Source organism: Oncorhynchus kisutch, linkage group LG12 (assembly GCF_002021735.2).
Source record: "Oncorhynchus kisutch isolate 150728-3 linkage group LG12, Okis_V2, whole genome shotgun sequence".
NCBI classification, from domain to species: Eukaryota; Metazoa; Chordata; class Actinopteri; order Salmoniformes; family Salmonidae; genus Oncorhynchus; species Oncorhynchus kisutch.
This window is the reverse complement of record NC_034185.2, coordinates 53,800,759-53,824,807: the sequence shown is the minus strand read 5'-3', so window position 1 is coordinate 53,824,807 and position 24,049 is coordinate 53,800,759. Positions and strand designations below refer to the sequence as shown.

The window sequence follows — 24,049 nt, the reverse complement described above, 5'->3', positions numbered from 1 at the left end:
GAAAGCAAGTCTAAAAAGCTGTAGATCTGTTCTATGTGCTCTGTTTCTATGCCTCCCATTCTTCAGTTTTGTTTTTTGTGTCTTGCTTTTGGTTTCATACACCAGCTCCCAACAGCTGAAAATACAATATTTTGGGTTATTGCAAAAATATTTCACAGCGGTTTGGATGGTACAGTGATTCTCTACACTGCTTGTTGTGGCACATGAACTATTATAATTTTTGCCACCAGGAAATGGTGGATTGATTTTTGCATATTGCACCTTTAAATTAAGACCAATTTTTACAATATAGCCAATTTTGTTGTGGTTGTGGCTTATGTAACTAGTGACATCTGGGGTCAAGCCTCAACACCTACATCTTGTTTATTCATCAAAACCCAGCACTTTCACGGCAGCTATTGTGCCCATAACTCCAATTGTGAAAATAACAAAAATATTTCACACACTCCTGAACGCTACCACCATCTCCTATGATCAGTATCTTTCAAGCTAATAGCATACTTGTTAATAAAGTACAGTGTTAGCAAGAATAGAGTAGAAAATAATAGAATTACTTTATTCCATCTACATCACCTCAGTAAGGTAAATATTTGACTGTCCTGTTCTAGTCCATGTTGACTTTCTCTCTAAAAACAGGTATTTGTTTATACCTGTTTCAAATGACAAGTTAACGAAGGGTTAATAAGGGGTATGTGGTTATAATATGTCACCAAAGAATGGTTCCCAGATCTCCCCTGTGTACATCTCAAGCCACAATGCTACGATTTCTCCCCTTTGTGGACACTCCTATGTCTGGTAAGGTTAGTCAGGAAGGAGAAGCTCTTGTAACATAGGGCCTCTCCTTGATGTGAACGGTCTGGTGCTTATTCACAGTTCGCCTCAGTAAAGTGATTCCCAAACGTGGACGAGGGGTACGATTTGTCGGCGTCCATCCTAATGCTCAACCTCCCACGTTGTGACCCAATGACACTAGAGGAGAGAGAAGCAGGAGCCACCACCCTCAGGTAGCTAGTCTTTGAGTTCCCTCTAGACTTTGTTTTGGGTATTGTTGGGATTGTGTGATGTAGGCTAGGTAACTTTCGTGTTGAACGCTCATCCTGACCCTGTCTGTACTGAGGTAGCTGAGGAAGGCTAGACCCAGGCTTTCTATGAACCCAGTCACCAGGCATTAGACAAGACCCTGAAGGAGAAGACAGACTTGCTGATAGACTACCACCAGGGGAGTCTCCCACCACTCTCTGTGAAGGCTGAAGCCCAGGGTGACCTGCTCTGTTCATCATGTGGTGTTTGTATCATAGGAACAGGAGGGTCTATCTCTATCAGCCCCAGGCCCTGCTCCAATCCCTGCACTGAGATTGTGACGAGAAGGGTCTGGGATGCAGACTGGATGGAGCCTCTGTCTCCCTGATGACCACCAGGACTGAAGTTATTGAATCCATCTGTCCGCAGCTTGTGTTCTGTGTAATGGTGGAGTCTCTGGCCCTTGTGGTTCGGTACCGGTTTCTACTCAGAAGGAACAGTGACGACTCCTGATCTTTGGCAATGGTTTAAGACCAGCCACTTCCGAGGTAAAATCTCTCAAAACCAGCAACACTGGATATCAGCAGGTCCCCCATGGACTGCAGACAGTAAACACAAATTGAACAGAAGATTTATATAAGAAACTTTACCGTAACACAAACATAATATTATAAAATGTTAACCACATTCAAGCCCATCTCTAACACTGTGATTCAAGTACCTAACACTATGGAGCCAATGTAGTTTATTATAAAAAAATGTCCATATGTGAATTAAGTATAATGTTTGTTTTGACTGAGATAAGGGAAACTCAGTCCCTGCAATGACACAAAAATAACCAAGTCAGTCAGCACAGAGTCAATTTTGTGTTATTTAATTTCAATCAAATAGTCCTACACTCACTGTGAATTACAGTACTTTTATTGCATAAAATGATACGTGACAAGTAGAATAACTTCTCATTATGGTAACACTTGACCTTTTCTGTAAATCTGGTACCCTCACTTTGATCAAATTACATTTAGAATACTTTTGAAAAGGATCAAACTTTACACTGCACACAAACAGGACAAGGTTGTCACTTTACATCAGTGAAGCATTTTTACAGACACCATCACACCAACCATCACCATATCATCTACTCTGTCTCATCACTCTCTTTCTTTCCCCAGTTCACCTCATCCAGTTCCCTACTACATCCCAAACTAACAGAATGAACTACAAACTATCTAGTACTAAATCATCAAATCAAATGATATTGGCCACACACACGTTTAGTAGATGTTATTGCATTTGTAGCAAAATGCTTGTACTATACATTACATGTCACTATACTCTATACATGGGTCGTGTGCATTTTCTGCTGGTGTATCCTGACATATCTCCTCTCTGAGAACCTCTTCCCGCAGTGCGTACAGGCGAACGGCCTCTCCCGTGTGGACCTTCAGGTGCACTTTCATATTGTGCTGGTGGGAGAACCTCTTCTCACACTGTGGACAGCTGTAGGGTTTCTCCCCTGTGTGGACCCTCTGGTGCCTCTTCAGGTGGGTCGATCGGGAGAAACGGGCCCGGCACAGGTGGCAGCCGAATGGTTTCTCCCCCGTGTGTATCCTCTGGTGGATCTCCACCTGTTTGGGGAAACTGAAAGCTTTCCCACAGAACGAACACGGGAAGCGCTTCTCTTTACTGATTCCGTCTCTACTACTGTCATTTGTCAATGGGCTTGTGTAGCCATTTAGTGTTGAAGCATTGTCTGAGGTCTGGTTTAACATTAGGAGAGTGTGAGGAGGATGAAGGCCAGGAAGTGTCTGTGTTGTCGCAGGGTCCATGTTCCAGTTGATAGATCCTATAGAAGGCAGACTGAAGGCAGCATCTGTTGGAGGGTTAACCTGAGGCGCCATCAGTCTCTCTGAATCACAACTATAGGAGCAGGACGGAGCATCGCTAGCGGAGTCAGTGTCTGTTCTCTCCAGCCGCATACGGACACCTCCCTGTCCCCGTAGACCAAATCTACGCCTCGCTGTGGTCTCAGCCAGTCTGTTGTCATAGAGGCTAAGTTCAGTTGTTGTTTTGTGTTTGTCTGTCTGTTTCTGGTTGTGGTTAACAGTATTGATCCCAGGCCCAGAGTTGAGGACGCTGTCCCACCCACAGACCTCTACTATGTCGCCTCTGGTCCTGGCCTGCTCAGTGACGTTCTCCCCTGGTCCCTTAACTGCATCGGTCTGGGAATCCAAAATGGCCGTCCAGTCTCCTCTGTTAGCCTCCAGCCAACCACCTGAAGGAAGAAGTAACAAAACAGATTTTACAAACATGGCAGAGAAAACATAATGTTGTGACTATAACTACTGTTCCCTGTAGGAGTGAAACTGGATTGATTCCTTCCATTTAATACTGCTTTTCATCGAGCCCAGGAACGGGTGGCGCGGGGCCAAACACGTGTTGTACCTAATTTCTCTCCATCGGGGAACTGTATTATAGCGATAACATTACGTTCCCTTTCAGTCAGTCCACTTCAGTATAACATACTATGGGGAAATAGAATCACGCCCCATGCAGAACCCAACGGATACTAAATGAAACAGCTCATGGCAGACCACCCAGACCTGGGTATTGCGCACACAGCGCGCTGCCTGGTTACTTCCCGTCACAGCCGTAAGCACACTGTGGGCTACACTGGGAGCTGTGATATCCACGCAATAAAATATCACATCTGTGGTGATGCCCAACTCGCCTCAGCACAAATATCTCCTCTAGTCAACCTTTTAAACAATGCCCAAGAATTAAATTCCTCTATGTTTTAACACCCAATTAAAATTAAACACTCTGTCAATTCATAAGGATTTGTATGACCCTTATTTTAATAAAAATGGACAGAGCCCAGTCTTAAAGTCAGATTTTATTCACGAGAGTACTGCTCCTTACACATTTTACCACAGGTTATAAACTGAAAATGACGTCAGCGTTTTCTAAATGTTCCGTCTCTTCTTGACACTGGTAGAAAGGCTCTATAGTTCTCAAGCCTTCCCACCTCGCCTAGAGCCAAGATCAGCCTGTGTAGATAAGCATTCTAGCCAGTCTGGCGATATAGTTCATTCATTTCTACCAAGGAACAGACAGTCATTGTTCTAATTCTTGATTATATTTACACACATTATATTCAGTACTAGGATTAAAAAGAAAATTCATACATATACAGTAACATAATAGTATTCTGATTAGTCAGTCCTGATTGAAATGTATACATAATTAGTCATTATTAATACAAATTCCCTTAACAGCTGCCAGACCTCTTGTGAAGTGGGAGCTGCCACAGCTAGGTAACCCTTGCCGCTATATGCCAGGGCAATAGCCTCCACAACCCAGTGGGAGAGACTCTGCTTAGAGAGCTCCTTGCCACGAGCTGGATTAGCAACACATACAAAAAGCTGGTCACGTAACCGGATATCCCAGGTCAGTTCAAAGTACGTGCGTAAAGCGCACACCGGACATGTTACCTCTTTTGCTCTTCAGAAGCAAAACGAGGAGGTGAAAAGGGACATGACTTTCAGGGAGGCCACATTGTCACCTTAGTCGCCCAGGGCGAACGGAGTCCAGGAAGAGTGTACAGATAACGCGTGATAGTCCATCAAGTTTAACTGAGGCCAAAGCCATGAGCAGAGACCTTTTCTAGGAGAGGATCTTCAGATCCACTGACTCCAGAGGCTCAAAGAGGGCAGCACATAGTGCCTCTAAAACCAGAGCAATAGGTTTAGAGACCGGTCTGAGACGATGTACACCTTTCAGGAACCGCACAATCAGGGGGTGGGGCCCTGGTGAGGCTCCATCAATTCCTAAATGGCACGCCGAGATAGCGGCCATGTACACTTTTAAATATTGAGAATGCCCACCCCTGCTCAAAAGCTCATGCAGGAACATAAGGATGTCCTTCCAAGAGCACTTATAAGGAACAAGTCCTTTATCTTGGCCCCATAGCTCAAACGCTTACCACTTATACGCATACAGCCCTGTCGTGGAGGGCGCCCTTGCAAACTGAATGGTAGCAATAACATTTGGCGGTAAACCTCTAGCCATCAGATTGGTCCAGGCCCATTGGAACCGAATATGCGGCCTCCCGTGCCAAACCTGCCTGTGCGCCTGGGACAACAATTCCCTGCGCAACGGGAATTGCCACAGGTCCCCACCTAAAAGACGAATGATGTCCGCAAAACCAAGGCTGCCTGGGCCAACGGGGAGCCACAAGAATCAATGGGAAGCCTTCCCGGCACACCCTCTCCAATGTGTGCTGAATCAGAACCACTGGTGGAAACGCGTAAAGGAGGGTGAGGACACTGGTGCACCAGAGCAATCGTTTCCAACTGGGCACTCTTGTCCCTCAATGAGAACTAGACGACAAGGTGCGTTTTCTGGTGATGCATAAAAATCTACGATGGCCCTAGTCTCCACTCCTGAGTGCCAAGTACACTGTCAGAAGTTACAGGTAATAGATATGCCGGGCTCTATGACACCGTCCATACTTTACGAATTGAGTAACCCTTCGCACAGCACGCCTCCACCCCTGGGGGGGGATGAGTCTTTTTGACCACCTTGTGGGACAACACCTGGCCCATGAGAACCCCTTGCGACAGTAGCTGGGGATCCCTCCACTGGGCCAGTGCCCGAAGGCATGTCGGGGACACCGGAATTGACCGGCGAGATGTATCAAAGTTAATCGGAATCAGCACTGGAACAGCTGCATCAATAATAATCCTGAGGGAATGACCACCATCATAGAAGCCATCATCCCCAGTAGGCAGATGAAACTTGCAAAAATGTACTGTGCACCCAAACCAAAATTGTGCCAGGCAGAGCTGGAACCTAAACACCCTCTCTGGGGATAGAAAAAGCACAATTTAAGGATGAGTCTAACTAGCCTGCTTGCTCCTTTGACTGCTATCAGCCAATCGTCCAGATAGGCCAACACACTCAGCCTCTGATGGGTACCAGAGCTGCCTCCACCACCTGTGAAAAGACGAGGCGAGAGGGACGAGCCAAACGGGAGTACCAAAAACTTGTAGAATATAGCCTCGAAATGGAACCTCGTGACCTCTGTGACTGGGGTACATGGGCGGCAAGGTAGCCTAGTGGTTAGAGTGTTGGACTAGTAACCGGAAGGTTGTAAGTTCAAACCCCCGAGCTGACAAGGTACAAATCTGTCGTTCTGCCCCTGAACAGGCAGTTAACCCACTGTTCCTAGGCCGTCATTGAAAATAAGAATTTGTTCTTAACTGACTTGCCTGGTTAAATAAAGGTAAAATAAAATAAAACATGAAAGTACGCATCCTTTAGGCCGATGGTGTACGGACCGTAACAGCCACTAGTCTGAGTATTTTGAACTTGTGAACTCTGAAATGCTTGTTCAGGGCACGCATGTCTAGAACAGGGCTTAAACTGCCATCCATTTTCGTAACCAGGAAATAGACTGTACCAGCTGTCCTGAGCTTCCAACAGATAAACCACTCGTTCTGCCTATTCTGGAGCAGGAAGGATATTTCCTCCCTTAATACTGGCACTGAGGCCAGGAGAACAGTTGACGTGATGACGCCGCAAAACGTGGGGGGGGATTCACACAAAGAATTGTAGTCTGTAGTCACTGTTCGCATGACCCAGGGCGACACTGCGCATGTGCGCCATTGGTCAGAGCAGGCAGCGGGTCTCCTGTAAAGTGCCATCTGAGGGGGCATGATGTCCCCAGTAGTGGCATGGGAAAAATACGTTTCCACCACTCTCAACAAACTTGTCTGATTGTGGAGGGATATGTTTTATTGAACTCGCATGTGGAATACACAACACTCTTGAAACTCACAAACAATGGGATTGAAGCAATGTGTTTAGGTGGAAACGTTTGCCTGAAGTATCCTTCCCCGCGCCGTGGCAGGACCATGTCACCCCTGGCCAGGCAAACAGACGTTGCGTCTGGCAATCAAGCCGGTCCAACCCTGTGCTGGGCAGGGCCCCCGGGACAGCCCGCTTAGCAGGCCCAGCATCCCCAATGGACTTCAAAGGGAGAAAAGCGCACTGCTTGAACTAGGCGTACATGGCCTCCAGGGCCGAACCGGACATCCCCGGAGGACATTTGTCGGTTCCTCTCTATCTGAAAACGTCAAAGACGATAGTGTGCCACCACAGTAGCGCCCCTGAATGAAGTCAGCCGTAACACAAATCTCATCCAGGAGCTCTGCATGGGGCTTTCCTGCAGCCAAATAAGTGCCCAGCCCAGACAGAAATCAGCCACCTCCTCGGCACGATACATCTTATCCAGCTGACCAGCTGAAAAACGACAGTGCTTGTTAGGAAGTGTAGGATCTGCATTAGCCACACCCTTGTTATCCAATAGGCTAGGTAGCCAGGTAGCTTGCTATAAACTAGAGGCGTGTGCACCAGCCCAGCCCAGCCCCGCCCAATCCATCCTCTCCAAATCCATGAAGGGGGCATACCATGCAGCATCAGCTTAGCTGAATGCGGGTTCGACCAGGTTGTCTTTAAATTCTTTGAAATACAGAAACAGGGGTAGGTGGTGCTTGACTGTGGCAACCACAGGGGGCAGGTACTTCCCACCGAACCTTGATAACTTCTGCCGCGGGTGTGCACATGGCCACTTCAACTCCAAATGTATAGCCACCCTGCAGCACAATTCCATGAACAATGTGTTGGATACCAGGGTTTCCCACACTACTCACGTAGCGTTAGGGGGTTTCTGTCCCGGAACTAAGTCCTCTTCCGAGAAACTCCTGGAGCATCCAGAACACCAAGTTGTCATCCGAACCTGTGCCCTGTATGTCATCATGGGAGACAAACCAGCCAGCTCACTACCTCCTAGCTGGGAGGCTAGTTCCACCAAAGCCCCAAGTCTCTCTCTGCTTCCTGCACCTTAGTCCCAGGCGAGGTCCCAGCATCCGGGAAAGGAAAGTCGCCATCGGTAACTCCAAGCTTTTTCAAGAATTCGACATGTCTTTCCAGGGAGTTTGCACGCAGTATGTGGCAATGCGCACGCGGACTGGTTCGAGCGAGGGCCACCTGAGCATGCTCCAAGCCGAAACAAAATACACATAAATCGTGAGTATCTTTCAGAGAAATAGTATAACTGCATGACTGGGGGAAATGTACACATCGTCGTCTCGGTCTCTTTCTTAACCGTTTTACTCATTTTCTTCTAGCAAATTGAAACATAACTAATTGTTTATGATTAGGAAACGTATGTTAAAAAATACAAACTAAAGCACACAACGTCCAGAGGATGAGCACGCTCTACCACTATGGGACAGTTTAGTTGGCGCAACATAAGTCTCGTTTTCCAATTGTTTGTTTTAGTAGTGTGAATCCTTCCTGTTTACACCGAGGTAAAGAGCAGAATAATTGAAGGAAGGAATCTGTGCCTCATGCTTATCACCTGTGGAAGGCGGGGCTTCCAGCGAGGCACGCATTTCATTGGCCTTGTCAGGCGTGATTGTAGATCTTTCAACCGAAGTCGCGAGAGTGCGGCTCCCCATAGTATGTTGTATCGAAGTTGACTGACTAAAGGGGACTCATTTAAATGTTTTGAGTCAATTACCTGGTCAAGTTCGTACATTATAATGTGTGTTTTTGTATATAAACATAAGTTGTATTGATTTCATTGTATAAATGAAGAAATAATAATAACCAGGTGCATCACTATTCTATTACTGTATGTAGGCTATATGTATTTATCCAGTACCTTGCTCCCCCATCTTTAGTCCACTCAGCAAGTCAATGCTCTCTGATCCATCTTCTATTGTCTCCTCTTTGACCAGCAGCAGATCAGGCTTCCCATCCTCCATGTCTACTGACTGGAAGAGATACAGAGTGAGAGGATGTTGGATCAATAAATCTGCTATGAGCATCTTCTGATTGGGCAATGAAGGACTGCTATGAGTACTGTGCAAAATTGTTTATTTGACACGATGCAAATGTATTAGTTGATTTAATTACATGACACTCATTAAAATGGATTGGAAAAAGTCCCACACTTAAGACAAAATGTAATCAAGACCTGGGGCGTCAATCAATTCATATTATGCTCTATCGTTTATTTCATTGTGTCACAAATCACACTCTTTACGGCAATTGGACATCTTAAAAAATTTTTTTTTTAGGGCTTTTAAATATTTATTATGTGGCTGAAGAAGCCTGCTCAAAGCCAGTAGAAAAAAAGATCTAGGGTCTAACACTGGCACAATGACATACAGGAGAAAAGCTTCAAATAAAAACTCATTTTTTAAATTGTATTTTTTCAATAGAACATCAACATCCAACTCCCACTGCCTGAAGGGGAAAATAGCTTTTTCTGAGAATAACGTAGCACATCCAACACCAAGAGGCATTAACTGCTTGAACTCTTAAAATTAAACAAGGAACTCAGAATAAACTTTATTTTCCAGAGATAAGTGGAAGAAATGTTATTGGATAAACAAATCATTTTTGACCCTGTAGCATAATGGACTGAATTTCAGTATTTTTCAAAACAACCAGTCACATAGGAATGTCTAAATTAATGCTACCATTTTTTTTAATGAACATATCAATGAAATACTTACACCACAAAATGTTCCATCCCATTAATACCTCAATTTTACATTCCACATCTTTGCTGGAGTCGGCAATTGGACGTCGCTTTGCCGTGCGGAAGGAAATTTGCAACACAAACAAACATGGAAGAGAGTGAACGCGACACAAAACACGGAGCTCGTACCTAAATGAGGGGCAACTTCGGTCGCATGGACGTGGTTTGGGTATGAAAAATCTGACAGGCCGGTCCCAACAACAGGCTCAAACACCATTAACCTCTTTTACCACCTACGTAAGAATCCTGTGAAACAGTACGGAGAGAGTCTACGGATGAGACCCCAAAAAGTAGTTGAGTGCTCAAAACAAACCCCCGACTCAGACGTTGCAAGAGGCTTTTGCCTACGGCACACCATGTGGCAAAGAACCACGAAGATGGAAGGAGAAAGCAGCTGCCGATACAACTTACATCTGCAAAGACATGGCCTCAATTTACATGGTGAGAAACAGGGGTTTTGTGAGTTGGTGCTAACACTCGACCCAAGGTACCAACTGCAAATACATTTTATTTGTTGAGCATAATTCAAAATGTAATAAGAAATATGCCTTTAAATGTGGTCATTTTATATAAACTATTTATTCATTGAATTTACAGAAAATGAGTATATTGTGATATGTATCGTTATCGGGATATGAAATTACCTATATCAGGATTGGAGATTTTGGCCACATCGCCCAGCCCTAACCCAAGCCATAAGACTCCTGAACATCTAATCAAATGGCTTCCCGGACAATTTGCATTGAAGCCCCCCCACTTTTACACTGCTGCTACTCTCTGTTAATTATCTATGCAGTCACTTTACCTCTACCTACATGTACATATTATCTCAATGACCTTGACTAACCTGTGGCCCTGTGCATTGACTCTGTACGTTACCCCCTGCATATAGCCTTGTTATTGTTGCTCTTTAATTATTTGATATTTTTCAATTTTCTTGTTTTTTTCTCATTTATTTATTGTTTACTTCAGTTTATTTAGTAAATACTTACTTTTTATTAAAACTGCATTGTTGGTTAAGGGCTTGTAAGTAAAAATGTCACTGTAAGGTGTTGTATTTGGCGCATGTGACAAATACAATTTGATCTAATACCATTCAGACAGTAGTTTACATTGGGCTCACCTCAGTGAAACTGTGTGTGGTCCTGTGCTGCTCAGCTGGTTCCTCTGTGGGTTCAGGAGGTGTAGTCTGGTTGTCCTCCATGACCATGGTCCCCTCAGGGTTCGCCAGACCCTCCTCACACCCCTCCTCCTTCACCAGCAGCACCTCTGGACCCTCCTCCTCCTGGAAGAGACAGGTGATACAGATTACAGACATACACCTCCCTCAGGTACATATACACAGATAACACACTTTAATGATGGATGGGCCATACTTGTGAACATTAGAAACTGTTTAAATTCAAACCAGTTGCTCCGTCACAAAATGTGCATCAGCCAATTAAAATCGTCAATTTACTTGCACGTGATAGAACGCACACACAGATAATAAACACGTTCAACATGGAGTGTTTACCCATCCCCACTATGTTTGAGTCCTATACTGTAGTTACAGAATGACTTCACTGTTGTTAAACCCATCATGGTGGATATAAATATGATGTTGTGGGTAAAAATAAGTCAGCAATGATAAGTAAAAATTCATCAGACAAACCTGACTAAACATTTTTAAGTGTACAGTAGGTGTTTCAGACCCCTTGCAAATGTATTTTTTTTAACAAATCACATTTACATAAGTATTCAGACCCTTTACTCAGTACTTTGTTGAAGCACCTTTGGCAGCGATTACAGCCTCAAGTGCTCTTGGGTATGATGCTACAAACTTGGCACGCCTGTATTTGGGGAGTTTCTTCCATTCTTTTCAGCAGATCCTCTCAAGCTCTGTCAGGTTGGCATTGGGAGCGTCGCTGCACAGCTATTTTCAGGTCTCTCCAGAGATGTTCGATCGGGTTCAAGTCCGGGCCCTGGCTGGGCCAATCAAGGACATTCAGAGACTTGTGCTGAAGTGCATCCTGCATTGTCTTGGCTGTGTGCATAGGGTCGTTGTCCTGTTGGAAGGTGAACCTTCGCCCCAGTCTGAGGTCCTGAGCACTCTGGAGCAGGTTTTCATCAAGGAGCTTTCTGTACAGTCTCTCAGTCCCTGACGCTGAAAAACATCCCCACAGCATGATGCTGCCACTACCATGCTTCACCGTAGGGATGGTGACAGGTTTCCTTCAGACATGACGCTTGGCATTCAGGCCAAAGAGATTCAATCTTGGTTTAATCTGACCAGAGAATCTGGTTTCTCATGGGCTGAGAGTCCTTTAGGTGCCTTTTGGCAAACTCCAAGCGAGCTGTCATGTGCCTTTTACTGAGGAGGGTCTTCTGTTTGATCACTACCATAAAGGCCAGAATGGTGGAGGGCTGCAGAGATGGTTGTCCTTCTGGAAGGTTCTCCCATCTCCACAAAGGAACTCTAGAACTCAGTCAGAGTGACCATCGGGTTCTTGTTCACCTCCCTGACTAAGACCCTTCTCCCCTTATTGCTCAGTTTGGTCGGGCGGCCAGCTCTAGGAAGAGTCTTGGTGGTTCCCAACTTCTTCCATTTAAGAATTATGGAGGCCACTGTGTTCTTGGGGACCTTCAATGCTGCAGACATTTTTTGCCTCGCCACAGTCCTGTCTCGGAGCTCTAAGGACAATTCCTTTGACCTCATAGCTTGATTTTTGCTCTGACATGCACTGTCAACTGTGGGACCTTATATAGACAGCGGAGTGCCTTTCCAAATCATGCCCAATAAATTGAATTTACCACAGGTGGACTCCAATCACGTTGTAGAAACATCTCAAGGATGATCACATTGAAACAGAATGCAAATTAGCTCAAATTTCAAGTCTCATAACAAAGGGTCTGAATACCTACGGAAATAAGGCATTCATGTTTTTCTATTTTTAATACGATGGCAAAAATGTCTAAACCTGCGTTCGCTTTGTCATCACGGGCTATTGTGTGTTGATTGATGAGGATTTTGATTTAATCCATTTTAGAATAAAGCTGTAAATAACAAAATGTGGAAAAAAGTCAAGGGGTCTGAATACTTTCCGAATGCCCTGTATATTGTGAACACCTCCCCGATCCTGGAATTCCTGACGGGCAATCCCCAGGTGGTGACGGTAGGCACATCCACCACACTGATCCTCAACACGGGCGCCCCTCAGGGGTGCGTGCTTAGTCCCCTCCTATACTCCCTGTTCACCCACGACTGCGTGGGCGCAAACTACTCCAACACCATTAAGTTTGCTGACGACACGACGGTGGTAGGCCTGATTACCAACGACGATGAGACAGCCTATAGGCAGGAGGTCAGTGACCAGGCAGTGTGGTGCCAGGACAACAACTTTTCCCTCAACGTCAGCAAGATAAAGTAGCTGATCGTGGACTACAGGAAAATGAGGGCCAGCACGCCCCCATCCACATCAACAGGGCTGTAGTGGAGCGGGTCGAGAGCTTGAAGTTCCTTAGTGTCCACATCACTAATGAATTAACATGGTCCACACACACCAAAACAGGCATGAAGAGGGCACAACACCATTTCCCCCTCAGGAGGCTGAAAAGATTTGGAATGGGCCCTCAGATCCTCAAAAAGTTATACAGCTGCACCATTGAGCGCATCTTGACTGGCTGCATCACCCCTTGGTTAGGCAACTGCTTGGCAGCAATAAGACTGATATTACCTCGTCCCCCTGTACATTGACTCGGTACTTGCACCCCATGTATATAGCAAAGTTATCGCTACTCATTGTGATTTTATTCCTTATGTTCTCTTTATTTGTAAATTTTTCTCTCTGCATGGGAAGGGCCCGTAAGTAAGCATTTCACTGTTAGTCTACACCTGTTATTTACAAAGCACATTTTATGTGACAAATAACATTTGATTTGTAGGTATATTCAGTAGGCCTTAAATGTAATGGTTATAAAGCGCTGTTGGGTGTATGCAGAATAGGGTGAGATCAGATGTGATGTATATTAAAGAGAAGTGGTGTAAAGTACTTAAGCAGTACTTTCAAGTATTTTTACTTAAGTGTTTTTTTTGGGTATCTGTACTTTAATATTTTTATTTTTGACAACTTTTACTTCACTACATTCCTAATAAAAATAAATGTACTTTTTACTCCATACATTTTCTCTTGACACCAAAAAGTACTTGTTACATTTTGAATGCTTAGCAGGACAAGAAAATTGCCTAATTCATACACTTAACAAGAAAACATACCTGGTGGACTCACTAAACACATGCTTTGATTGTAAGATACTTAAAGTATATTTAAAACCAAATACTTTTAGACTTTTACTCAAGTAGTATTTTAGTGGGTGACTTTCACTTGATTAATTTTCTATTAAGGTATCTTTACTTTTACTACAGTTTGACCTTGGGTACCACCACTGCTAAAGAGAGCCTCATTCAAAGTCTTACAAGTCCCATTTTGTGTTTATTTAAAAAACATTTTAAATACACCATATGAAAATTGCAATGTGTTGGTCCCATGTTTCATAAGCTGAAATAAAAGATCCCAGAAATTGTCCATACGCACCAAAAGCTTATTTGTCAAATGTTGTGCAAATTTGTTTACATCCCTGTTAGTGAGCATTTCTCCTTTGCCAAGATAATCCATCCACCGGACAGGTGTGGCATATTAAGAATCTGATTAAACAGAATGATCATTACAAATGTGCACCTTGTGCTGGGTACAATAAAAGGCCACTCTAAAATGTACAGTTTTGTCACACCGCCACAGATGTCAAAATTTTTCAGGGAGAGTGCGATTGGCATGCTGACTGCAGAAATGTTCACCAGAGCTGTTGCCAGATAATTTAATGTTCATTTCTCTACCATAAGCCACCTCCAACGTTGTTTTAGAGAATTTAGCAGTACGTCCAACTGGCCTCACAACCACAAACCACATTTAAACATTGCCAGCCCAGGACCTCCGCAACTGGCTTCTTCACATGCAGGATAGTCTGAGAACATCCAACTGGAAAGCTGATGAAACTGATGAGTGTTTCTGTCTGTAATAAAGCCCTTTGTGGGAGAAAAACTCATTCTGATTACCTGGGCCTGGCTCGCCAGTGGGTGGGCCTATGCCCTCTCAGGCCCATCCATGGCTGCACCCCTGCCCAGTCATGTGAAATCCATAGGGCCAAATGTATTTATTTATTAAAAAATTGACATATTTTGGTATATGACCTGTATGTAACTCAGTAAAATCTTTGAAATTGTTGCCTTCATATTTTTGTTCAGTGTAAGTAGTTGAATGGAAGCAAAGAAATAGACATTGGTGAACATCATTTAACCTACACAATACAAACACAATATGTAACAGACCTTTTAGGCTTATATATCACACAATATCTGGATGCAATATCTACCCAGGAATATTCAACACTGAAATCTGTTACTCTTGTTATTCCAAAGGCATCTGTGGATCTTTTCTGCTGATAACACTGAAAATTCATCTTTGTATTTAATGCAGGGTTTGATCTAAATGTCAGAAGCTATGGAGTGGAATGGTTACTTTCTATGTTATAGAGTGGAATGGTTTTTCTGCTGGTGTATCCTGAGGTAGCTCCTCTCTGAGAACCTCTTCCCGCAGTGTGTACAGGCAAATGGCCTCTCTCCCGTGTGAACATTCAGATGCATCTTCAGATGGTGCTGGTGGGAGAACCTCTTCTCACACTGGGGGCAGCTGTAGGGTTTCTCCCCTGTATGGACCCTCTGGTGCCTCTTCAGGTTGCAGGCCTGGGCAAAGCGCATGTGACACTGCGTACAATTGAAGGGTTTCACCCCTGTGTGGACCCTCTGGTGGATCTCCACCTTCTGGGGGCAGCTAAAGCCTTTGTTACAGAACATGCAGAGGAACCGTTTCTCTTTACCGTCTGTTGTTGCTCCCCCTCCCTGAGCCTTGGCCCTTTGGACCTTTGAGTTCAATACCTGATCGAAAAGGACACTGCCATGTGAATCAGATGGTGCCATCGATGTGGACACTGGGTCGCGATCCCTGAGTGCATGTAAAGGTGAGTGGGTCGCGACATTAAGATTTGTCTCTAAGCTTTCCCTGTAGTCTAAGAAGTCACTAGTGTTGCCCTGCGACTGTCCTTCTCCTAAATGAGTCTGGTCTTCATTCCATGTCAGAGGAGCGTCACCCTCCACTTTCACAGTCATCTCATCTACGACCAGACCCTCTCCTTTCTTATCTAGGCACCCTTCAGAGTATACACTACTACTGTACTGGTTCCAGTCTCCTATCATTGGATTAGTCTGTGTATCTAAGCCCACAGGCATGTCACCAGGTTTCATCTCTGTAGCGTATGAACAGGACGGATCATTGCCAGTCTGAAACGTGTCACCTGAGTCCTGATGGGACAGATCCATCCTCGAGCTGGGGTTACCATAAAGTAAATACTCTGAGCGGGGAGCAGGTGGACAGCCCAGTTGCCCCATTAAAGTCTCTGTATCGGTCTCTGACTTGAGGACGGCGTTCAGCGTTCCACTGACCTCCGTGATGCTACGTCGGGGCCTGGGCAGCTCTGGGGCAGTGATGGGGTCCTCTGTGGCTACAGGGGGGGCTACTCCAGCCACTCCAGTCTGGGTGTCTCTGCTGTGCAGTGGGTCCTCCTCTCCATCAGACCTCTCCAGCTTGACCCCAGGACTTGCATCTTCAGACTGACAAGAAAAAAGGAGGTCATTACCGGTACATGAGTAGAATTGGATAACAATGTCGTAGGGAAGTCTCACAAGCTCCCCTATGGCAGATAAATAAGGATGTACATGTAAGCAAGTGAATAGCTGAGGGGAGCCTTTCTGAAATAAACTGGCCACATTTGACGTACTGTAATTTTGATGTAATCCGGGTCTAAAATGAACACGCACCAATTGTGTGTCGATTTTGACATTGGCAGGTAAGAATGTCTAATTCCCCGGCCACGTTGGCGGGTGGTCACACTCAGGGCTCTACAGTGCAAGCGTTTCATAAAAATAGTCAAGTAAAGTATGGACACAAATGCAAGTTGTGATTTATAGCTAAATAAATGCTGCAGTAGCTGTTTTGAAAATATTTCTGCAGTTTTGTTTCATATCTGGTAATGCACAAAAATCTGAATCCAAACATTATAGCCATCCCACCTTGCAAAGCAACACTGCCTGTCTGGGGGGGGGGGGGCTGTGGGGGAAGTGCTGAAAGATTCATTTTTAAACATTTTTGCCTATACTAAGCATGCTCATCTGTATTTTTTATTTTTATAAAATGGTGCAAAACAATATTTTGGCTGGTAGATAAACATTTTTTGTAAGAAATGTATCTACCTGCCACAGTGCCAAGTATACATTTTTTGTAAGTTTTAGGCCCTGGATGTAATACTATTACACTAACCTCTATCACGATAACGTGCTGGGTTGAGGTTCCACTCCCCTCATCAACAGTGATTGGTTGGTCTTCTCGCCATGTATTGTGTCCTGCTGGCTTCACAAAGCCCCTGTGGCCTCCAGTGAGATTTCCTTCACCTGAGAGTGATTGGTGGAAAAGAGATGTTTAGATTAGCTACTGTAAATGCTCAATGCTATATTATACACTGAATGTACAAAACATTAGGAACACCTTCCTAATACTGAGTTGCACGCCCTTTTGCCCTCAGGACAGCATCAATTCCTCGGGGCATGGACTCTACAAGGTGTCGAAAGCGTACCACAGGGATGCTGGTCCATGTTGACTCCAATCCTTCCCACAATTGTGTCAAGTTGGCTAGATGTCCTTTGGGTGGTGGACCATTCTTGCACAGTGTGTCAATAGACTTAATTATTAATTAGATATTGAATTATCTTAATTTAGGATGATCCTAAATGAAGCAACTCACAGATTTGTAGAATAATCATACATATCACTATTGACAGTTTTGACACTAGAATTAGTAAGAATGTAATGTAACACTCAAACAGTGCTAGGTGCCTGCATACTTAAATTAAAGGGTAACGACACACAAAAAAAGACTTAGAAAGTGGTCTCCTGATGTAGATCAAGCATTGTTATGGACTTAGAACATACAAATGTGTTGTTTTTCTGTTTAAAAAAAAGTGTGACTTTGAGAGCAAAAACCTGGGAATTTCTGACTCCGTTGACTTCCTAATTTATCTGTTTCAATAGTAAGCCTACTATTAGCCTACTTGCACAGTAGAGCTAGTGTTGGCCTGATATTGAAAGACCAATATGGGATTCATGATTTTAGGTCTTTCAGAGTATGTCACGGTTTCTCATACATTTTCACACTGGGCGCCTTTCCTTCGCCAGGCAGACCGTTTGGAACTGTTTGAGCAAAATGTAAGTATACCCACTTCTCCAAGCACAACTGGAGATACTTTTTATAGATCAAGTGATTATGTTCCATGCATCATATTGTTTTCAATTAGCAAATAATAGGAAATGCAGTAAATATGAGTGTCTTTGTGCAAGATACTGTAGCTAGCTAAGTAATCAGGATAACTATTGCATACCTTCTCAAAACTGACCAAGACCAAATTCTGGTTAACACATCTAAAGTAAATTGGAAACGGTTGACAGAAGACCCCCACCCATGCTAAATGTACCTCTTGTCATTCCTCTGTATCGGTCGAGGATCTTGACACTACTGGGGCGACTGGCGAGGACGCGCTCTCGCATTGTCTTCTCTGCGCGCTCCCGTGCCACCTTCAGTTCGATTAGCTGAAGTTTCCTCTGCAATGCCCTGTTTTCTTTCTGGCTTTGAGTTATTTCCAAACGAAACACTGCATAGTCGTCGTCTACGAGTTTACAGATCTCTGCCACGGCTGCATTCGCTAGCACCTCCATAATGGAGGCTATTTGAGTGTGAAAACCCGTTGCCATTGTTAGCAGCTAGCGTTACTTACTAGATAACGTTAACATCTATCCAAATCCTGTCTCCAACGCGAATTAAATATTATCTGGGGTAAGTATTTAGTGCTGTGCAGTTAAAATCGTCATATTTTGAATTCTATGGTTATTAAAATGTCTAATTGACAAACGCAAAAGTGAAAATTGTTCTTGGCCATATTTACTTCCGTTGAGCCATTGGAATTTGGTTGGCGGATCGCGTCCACATTTTAGGTGCCTACACCGCCACCTACAGTACTGGAGTGTGAAGCCAGGCCTACCAACATAAAATGCTATCTTTTAATTTAACCTTTATTTAACTAGGCAGGTCAGTTAATTAAGAACAAATTCTTATTTACAATGATGGCCTAGGAACAGTGGGTTAACTGCCTTGTTCAGGGACAGAACAACAGATTTTTACCTTGTCAGTTCGGGGATTAGCCGTAGACACCTACACTCATTAAAAACCCTTAACCCCATTCCACTACTTTTATGAAAACTTGAAATCAGCCCTAATTAATCGGCCATTCCGATTAATCGGTCGGCCTCTAATTCAGACCACTTGACTTTTTCCATATTTTGTTACATTACACCCTTATTCTAAAATGGATTTTATTATTTTTTCCCTCATCAATCTACACACAATACACCATAATGACAATGCAAAAACAGGTTTTTAGACAAAAACAGAAATACCTTATTTACATAAGTATTCAAACTAGAGGTCAACAGATTATGGTTTTTCAACGCCAATACCGATTATTGGAGGACCAAAAAAGCCGATACCGATTAATCGTCCGATTAAAAAAAAAAATGTATTTGTAATGATGACAATTACAGCAATACTGAATTAACACTTTTTTTAACTTAATATAATACATCAATAAAATCAATTTAGCCTCAAGTAGATAATGAAACATGTTCAATTTGGTTTAAATAATGCAAAAACAAAGTGTTGGAGAAGAACGTAAAAGTGCAATATGTGCTATGTAAGAAAGCTAACGTTTCAGTTCCTTGCTCAGAACATGAGAACATAAGAAAGCTGGTGGTTCCTTTTAACATGAGTCTTCAATATTCCCAGGTAAGAAGTTTTAGGTTGTAGTTATTATAGGACTATTTCCCTCTATACCATTTGTATTTCATTAACCTTTGACTATTGCATGTTCTTATAGGCACTTTAGTATTGCCAGTGTAACAGTATAGCTTCCGTCCCGCTCCTCCCTGGGCTCGAACCAGCAACACAATGACAACAGCCACCACACCGAAGCAGCGTTACCCATGCAGAGCAAGGGAAACAACCACCCCAAGGCTCAGAGCGAGTTTAGTTTGAAACGCTATTAGGGTGCGCTAACTAGCCAACCAGCCTCATCTCGGGAGCTGATAGGTTTGAAGTCATAAACAGCGCAATGCTTGATGCACAACGAAGGGCTGCTGGCAAAACGCAGGAAAGTGCTGTTTGAATGAATGTTTACGCGCCTGCTTCTGCCGACCACCACTCAGTCAGATACTTGTATGCTCAGTCAGATTATATGCAACACAGGACACGCTAGATAATATCTAGTAATATCATCAACCATGTGTAGTTAACTAGTGATTATGATTGATTATTTTTTACAAGATAAGTTTAATGCTAGCTAGCAACTTACCTTGGCTTATTGCATTTGCGTAACAGGCAGTCAGTCTCCTTGTGGAGTGCAACGAGAGAGAGGCAGGTCGTTATTGCGTTGGACTAGTTAACTGTAAGGTTGCAAGATTGAATACCCCGAGCTGACAAAGTTAAAATCTGTCTTTCTTCCCCTGAACGAGGCAGTTAACCCACCGTTCCTAGGCCGTCATTGAAAATAAGAATGTGTTCTTAACTGACTTGCCTAGTTAAATAAAGATTAAATAAAGGTGTAAAAAATAAAATACAAAAATTGGCACCCAAAAATAGAGATTTCTGATTGTTATGAAAACTTGAAATCGGCCCTAATTCAAACCCTTTTCTATGAGACTCAGAATTGAGCTCAGGTGCATCCTGTTTCCATTGATCATCCTTGAGATTTTTCTACAACTTGGAGTCCACCTGTGGTAAATTCAATTGATTGGACATTATTTGGAAAGGTACACACCTGTCTATATAAGGTCCCACAGTTGACAGTGCATGTCAGAGAAAATAACCAAGCCATGAGGTCAAAGGAATTGTCCGAAGACAAAGGTTCACCTTCCAACAGGACAATGACCCTAAGCACACACCCAAGACAACGCAGGAGTGGCTTCGGGACAAGTCTCTGAATGTCCTTGAGTGGCCCAGCCAGAGCCCGGACTTGAACCCGATCGAATATCTCTGGGAAGACCTGAAAATAGCTGTGCAGTGACGCTCCCCATCCAACCTGACAGCGCTTGAGAGGATCTGCAGAGGAGAATGGGAGAAACTCCCCAAATACAGGTGTGCCAAGCTTGTAGCGTCATACCCAAGAAGACTCGAGGCTGTAATCGCGGCAAAGGGTGCTTCAACAAAGTACTGACGAAAGGGTCTGAATACTTAAGTAAATGTGATATTTCAAATACATTTGCTAACATTTCTAAAACTGTTTTTCCTTTGACATTATGGGGTATTGTGTGTAGATTGTTATTTTAGAATAAGGCTGTAACTTAACAAAATGTGGATAAAGTCAAGGGGTCTAAATACTTTCCAAATGCCCCTTATTTTGCGGAATTGCCCATTGCTGATATGCTGTACGTGTGTGAGTGAGATTTAAACATATACACACAAAGAAAAGCTATTTGGCTTCAACTTTTCAAACAGCCATGGCAGTGCCACTCATTGTCTTCTATATACCTAGAGCCTTATGAAACCATTTTAAAGACAGAATAATACAATACAAAATAATAAAAGGGCAATTTATATTCAAATGGTATTATGGCAGCCATATTGGATTTTGTACCCATTGGATTTGAGGCAAAATACATGGAGGCCCTAAAGAAAATATTTGGTGGCCTGACTAATTACAAAACTAGGAGCAACAGATACAAAATCTTTCAAGCAACCTCAGAACCAAAAAAATCTAATTTCGATGTCCGAGTCCACTTGTTTAGAGCAGATTACAATAGCCACAACATAAAAAATAAACATGTAATGATGTATTTTTGTCAGGCAGGACCATACAGCACTGAATGAGAGGACATATGACTTGGAAAGTTGTCTATTAATCAGCTACCAAAAAGTAAAGCTTACATTCATATCTAGTCATAGTTGATATTTCCAACTTATTGTATCTCTGTGTTTACAGGTCTATATTTCCTAGATGCATTAAGATATCCTAATGCTGTTTGTTTGTGTATGTAGATGGAACTACTGACTTGTGGGGGAGTTGACACTAGCCATTATTCATTATGCGCTAAAAGGCTAAACTGATCCTAGATCAGCACTCCTACTCGAGAGGCTTTGTGGATACGGGCCCTGACCTAATACCATTCAGACAGTAGTTTACAGTGGGCTCACCTCAGTGCTGCTCAGCTGGTTCCTCTGTGGGTTCAAGAGGTGGTGTTCCCCAGACCCTCCTCCTTCACCAGCACCACCTCTGGACCCTCCCCCTGGAAGAGACAAGGGATACAGACATACACTCCTTCAGGTACATACACATAGAAACACACAGATAATAAACACACTTTCAACAAGAAGTGTTTACTCACCCCCACTACATTTGAGTTCTATACTGTAGTTACAGAATGACTTCATTGTTGTTAAACCCATCATGGTGGACATAAATATGATGTTGTGGGTAAATATGAGTCAGCTATGATAAATCAAAATGAATCAGACAAACCTGACTAAACTATGTTGACGTGTACAGTAGGTGTTTGTTAGTGTGGGGGTATATTTAGTAAGTGTATATTGGTTATAAAGCGCTGTTGGATGTATGCAGAATAGGGTAAGATGTGATGTACACTAAAGAGTGTTTCAATGAAAAGTCCCATTTTTTCTGTATTAATCATAAGTGTTACATACACAATATGAAAACTACAAATACACGTCCCTCTGCGTGCCTGGCAGACATCTCAGGTTAATGTTTGCCCAACACCTCAAGCTCAACAAGGAGCTGTTCACTCCAAGTCCTCTCCACCACAGTGTCCTCCTCTCAGTGTGCAAAGAACCTGGTGTGACCATGGACAACACCCTGTCATTCTCTGCAAACCTCAAAGCAGTGATTTGCTCCTGCAGGTTCATGCTCTACAACAGTAGAGTACGACCCTTCCTCCCACAGGACGCGGCTCAGGTCCTAATCCAGGCTCTTGTCATCTCCAGTCTAGACTACAGCAACTCTGTTGGCTGGGCTCCCCGCTTGTGCCATCAAACCCCTGCAACTTATCCACAGCCCGACTGTGTTCAACCTTCCCAAGTTCTCCATGTCACCCCCGCATCCACTACAAGACCATGGTGCTTGCCTACAAAGCAGCAAGGGGAACTGCTCAAACCCTACATCCCACACTCATAATCAGCTCACACTCATCCCAATCAAAGCTCTTCTCTGTCCTGGCACCCCAATGATGGAACCAGGTTCCCCCTGAAGCTAGGACAGCAGAGTCCCTGCCCATCTTCTGACATTTCTGAAATCCCATCTCTTTAAAGAGTATCTTAAATTAATCCCATCTTAAATGAAGAGTTTTAAAAAATCGAAATATTTTATATTTGAGATTCTTCAAAGTAGCCACCCTTCGACAGCTTTGCGCACACTTTGCATTCTCTCAACCAGCTTCATGAGGTAGTTACCTGGATGCATTTCAATTAACAGGTGTGCTTTGTTAAAAGTGAATTTGTGGAATTGATTTCCTTCTTAATGTGTTTGAGCCAATGAGTTATTTGGTAAAAGACCATGTCAATATTAAGGCAAAACACAGCTCAAATAAGCAAAGAGAAATGACAGTCCATCATTACTTTAAGACATGAAGGTCAGTCAATACAGGACATTTCAAGAACTTTAAACTTTCTTTAAAAAATGTAAAAGAACATCAAGCGCTAAGGTGAAATTGGCTCTCATGAGGACCGTCACAGGAAAGGAAGACCCAGAGTTACATCTGCTGCAGAGGATAAGTTCATTAGAGTTTAGTGAGACTATCATTTGTTTTTCAACAGAACAATGACCCAACACATTGGGGCAGCAGGTAGCCTAGTGGTTAGAGCGTTGGACTAGTAACCGAAAGGTTGCGAGATGGAATCCCCGAGCTGACAAGGTAAAAAAAAATCTGTCATTCTGCCCCTGAGCAAGGCAGTTATCCCACTGTTCCTAGGCCGTCATTGAAAATAAGAATTTGTTCTTAACTGACTTGCCTAGTTAAATAAAGGTAAAATAAAAAACACCTCCAGGCTGTGTAATGGCTATTTGAACAAGAAGGAGAGTGATGGAGTGCTTCATCAGATGACCTGGCCGCCACAATCACCTGACCTTAACTCAATTGAGATAGTTTGGGATGAGTTGGAGTGAAGGAAAAGCAGCCAACAAGTGCTCAGCATATGTGGGAACTCCTTCAA

General features: G+C 43.5%; 1 protein-coding gene across 1 annotated transcript; it reads right to left on the bottom strand.

Moving 5' to 3' along the window:
* Window positions 1-1,873: 1,873 nt before the first annotated feature.
* On the bottom strand, window positions 1,874-18,833 carry LOC109900461 (uncharacterized). The gene is made up of 6 exons (XM_031836579.1): window positions 18,255-18,833; window positions 17,047-17,177; window positions 16,173-16,340; window positions 10,761-10,922; window positions 8,753-8,864; window positions 1,874-3,295 (listed from the first exon to the last, which is right to left on the bottom strand). The coding sequence occupies exons 1-6, from the start codon at window positions 18,529-18,531 to the stop codon at window positions 2,340-2,342; spliced, it is 1,806 nt and encodes a 601-aa protein (XP_031692439.1). The 5' UTR covers window positions 18,532-18,833; the 3' UTR covers window positions 1,874-2,339.
* Window positions 18,834-24,049: the final 5,216 nt, after the last annotated feature.

Coding starts and splice junctions, on each gene's coding strand:
- LOC109900461 (XM_031836579.1), bottom strand. CDS start 18,531: ATGGCAACGGGTTTTCACACTCAAATAGCCTCCATTATGGAGGTGCTA. Junction 10,923..16,172: donor CCCGACGTAGCATCACGGAG/GTCAGTGGAACG, acceptor TGTCTCTTCCAG/GAGGAGGAGGGTCCAGAGGT. Junction 3,296..8,752: donor ACTAAAGATGGGGGAGCAAG/GTACTGGATAAA, acceptor TTCTTCCTTCAG/GTGGTTGGCTGGAGGCTAAC.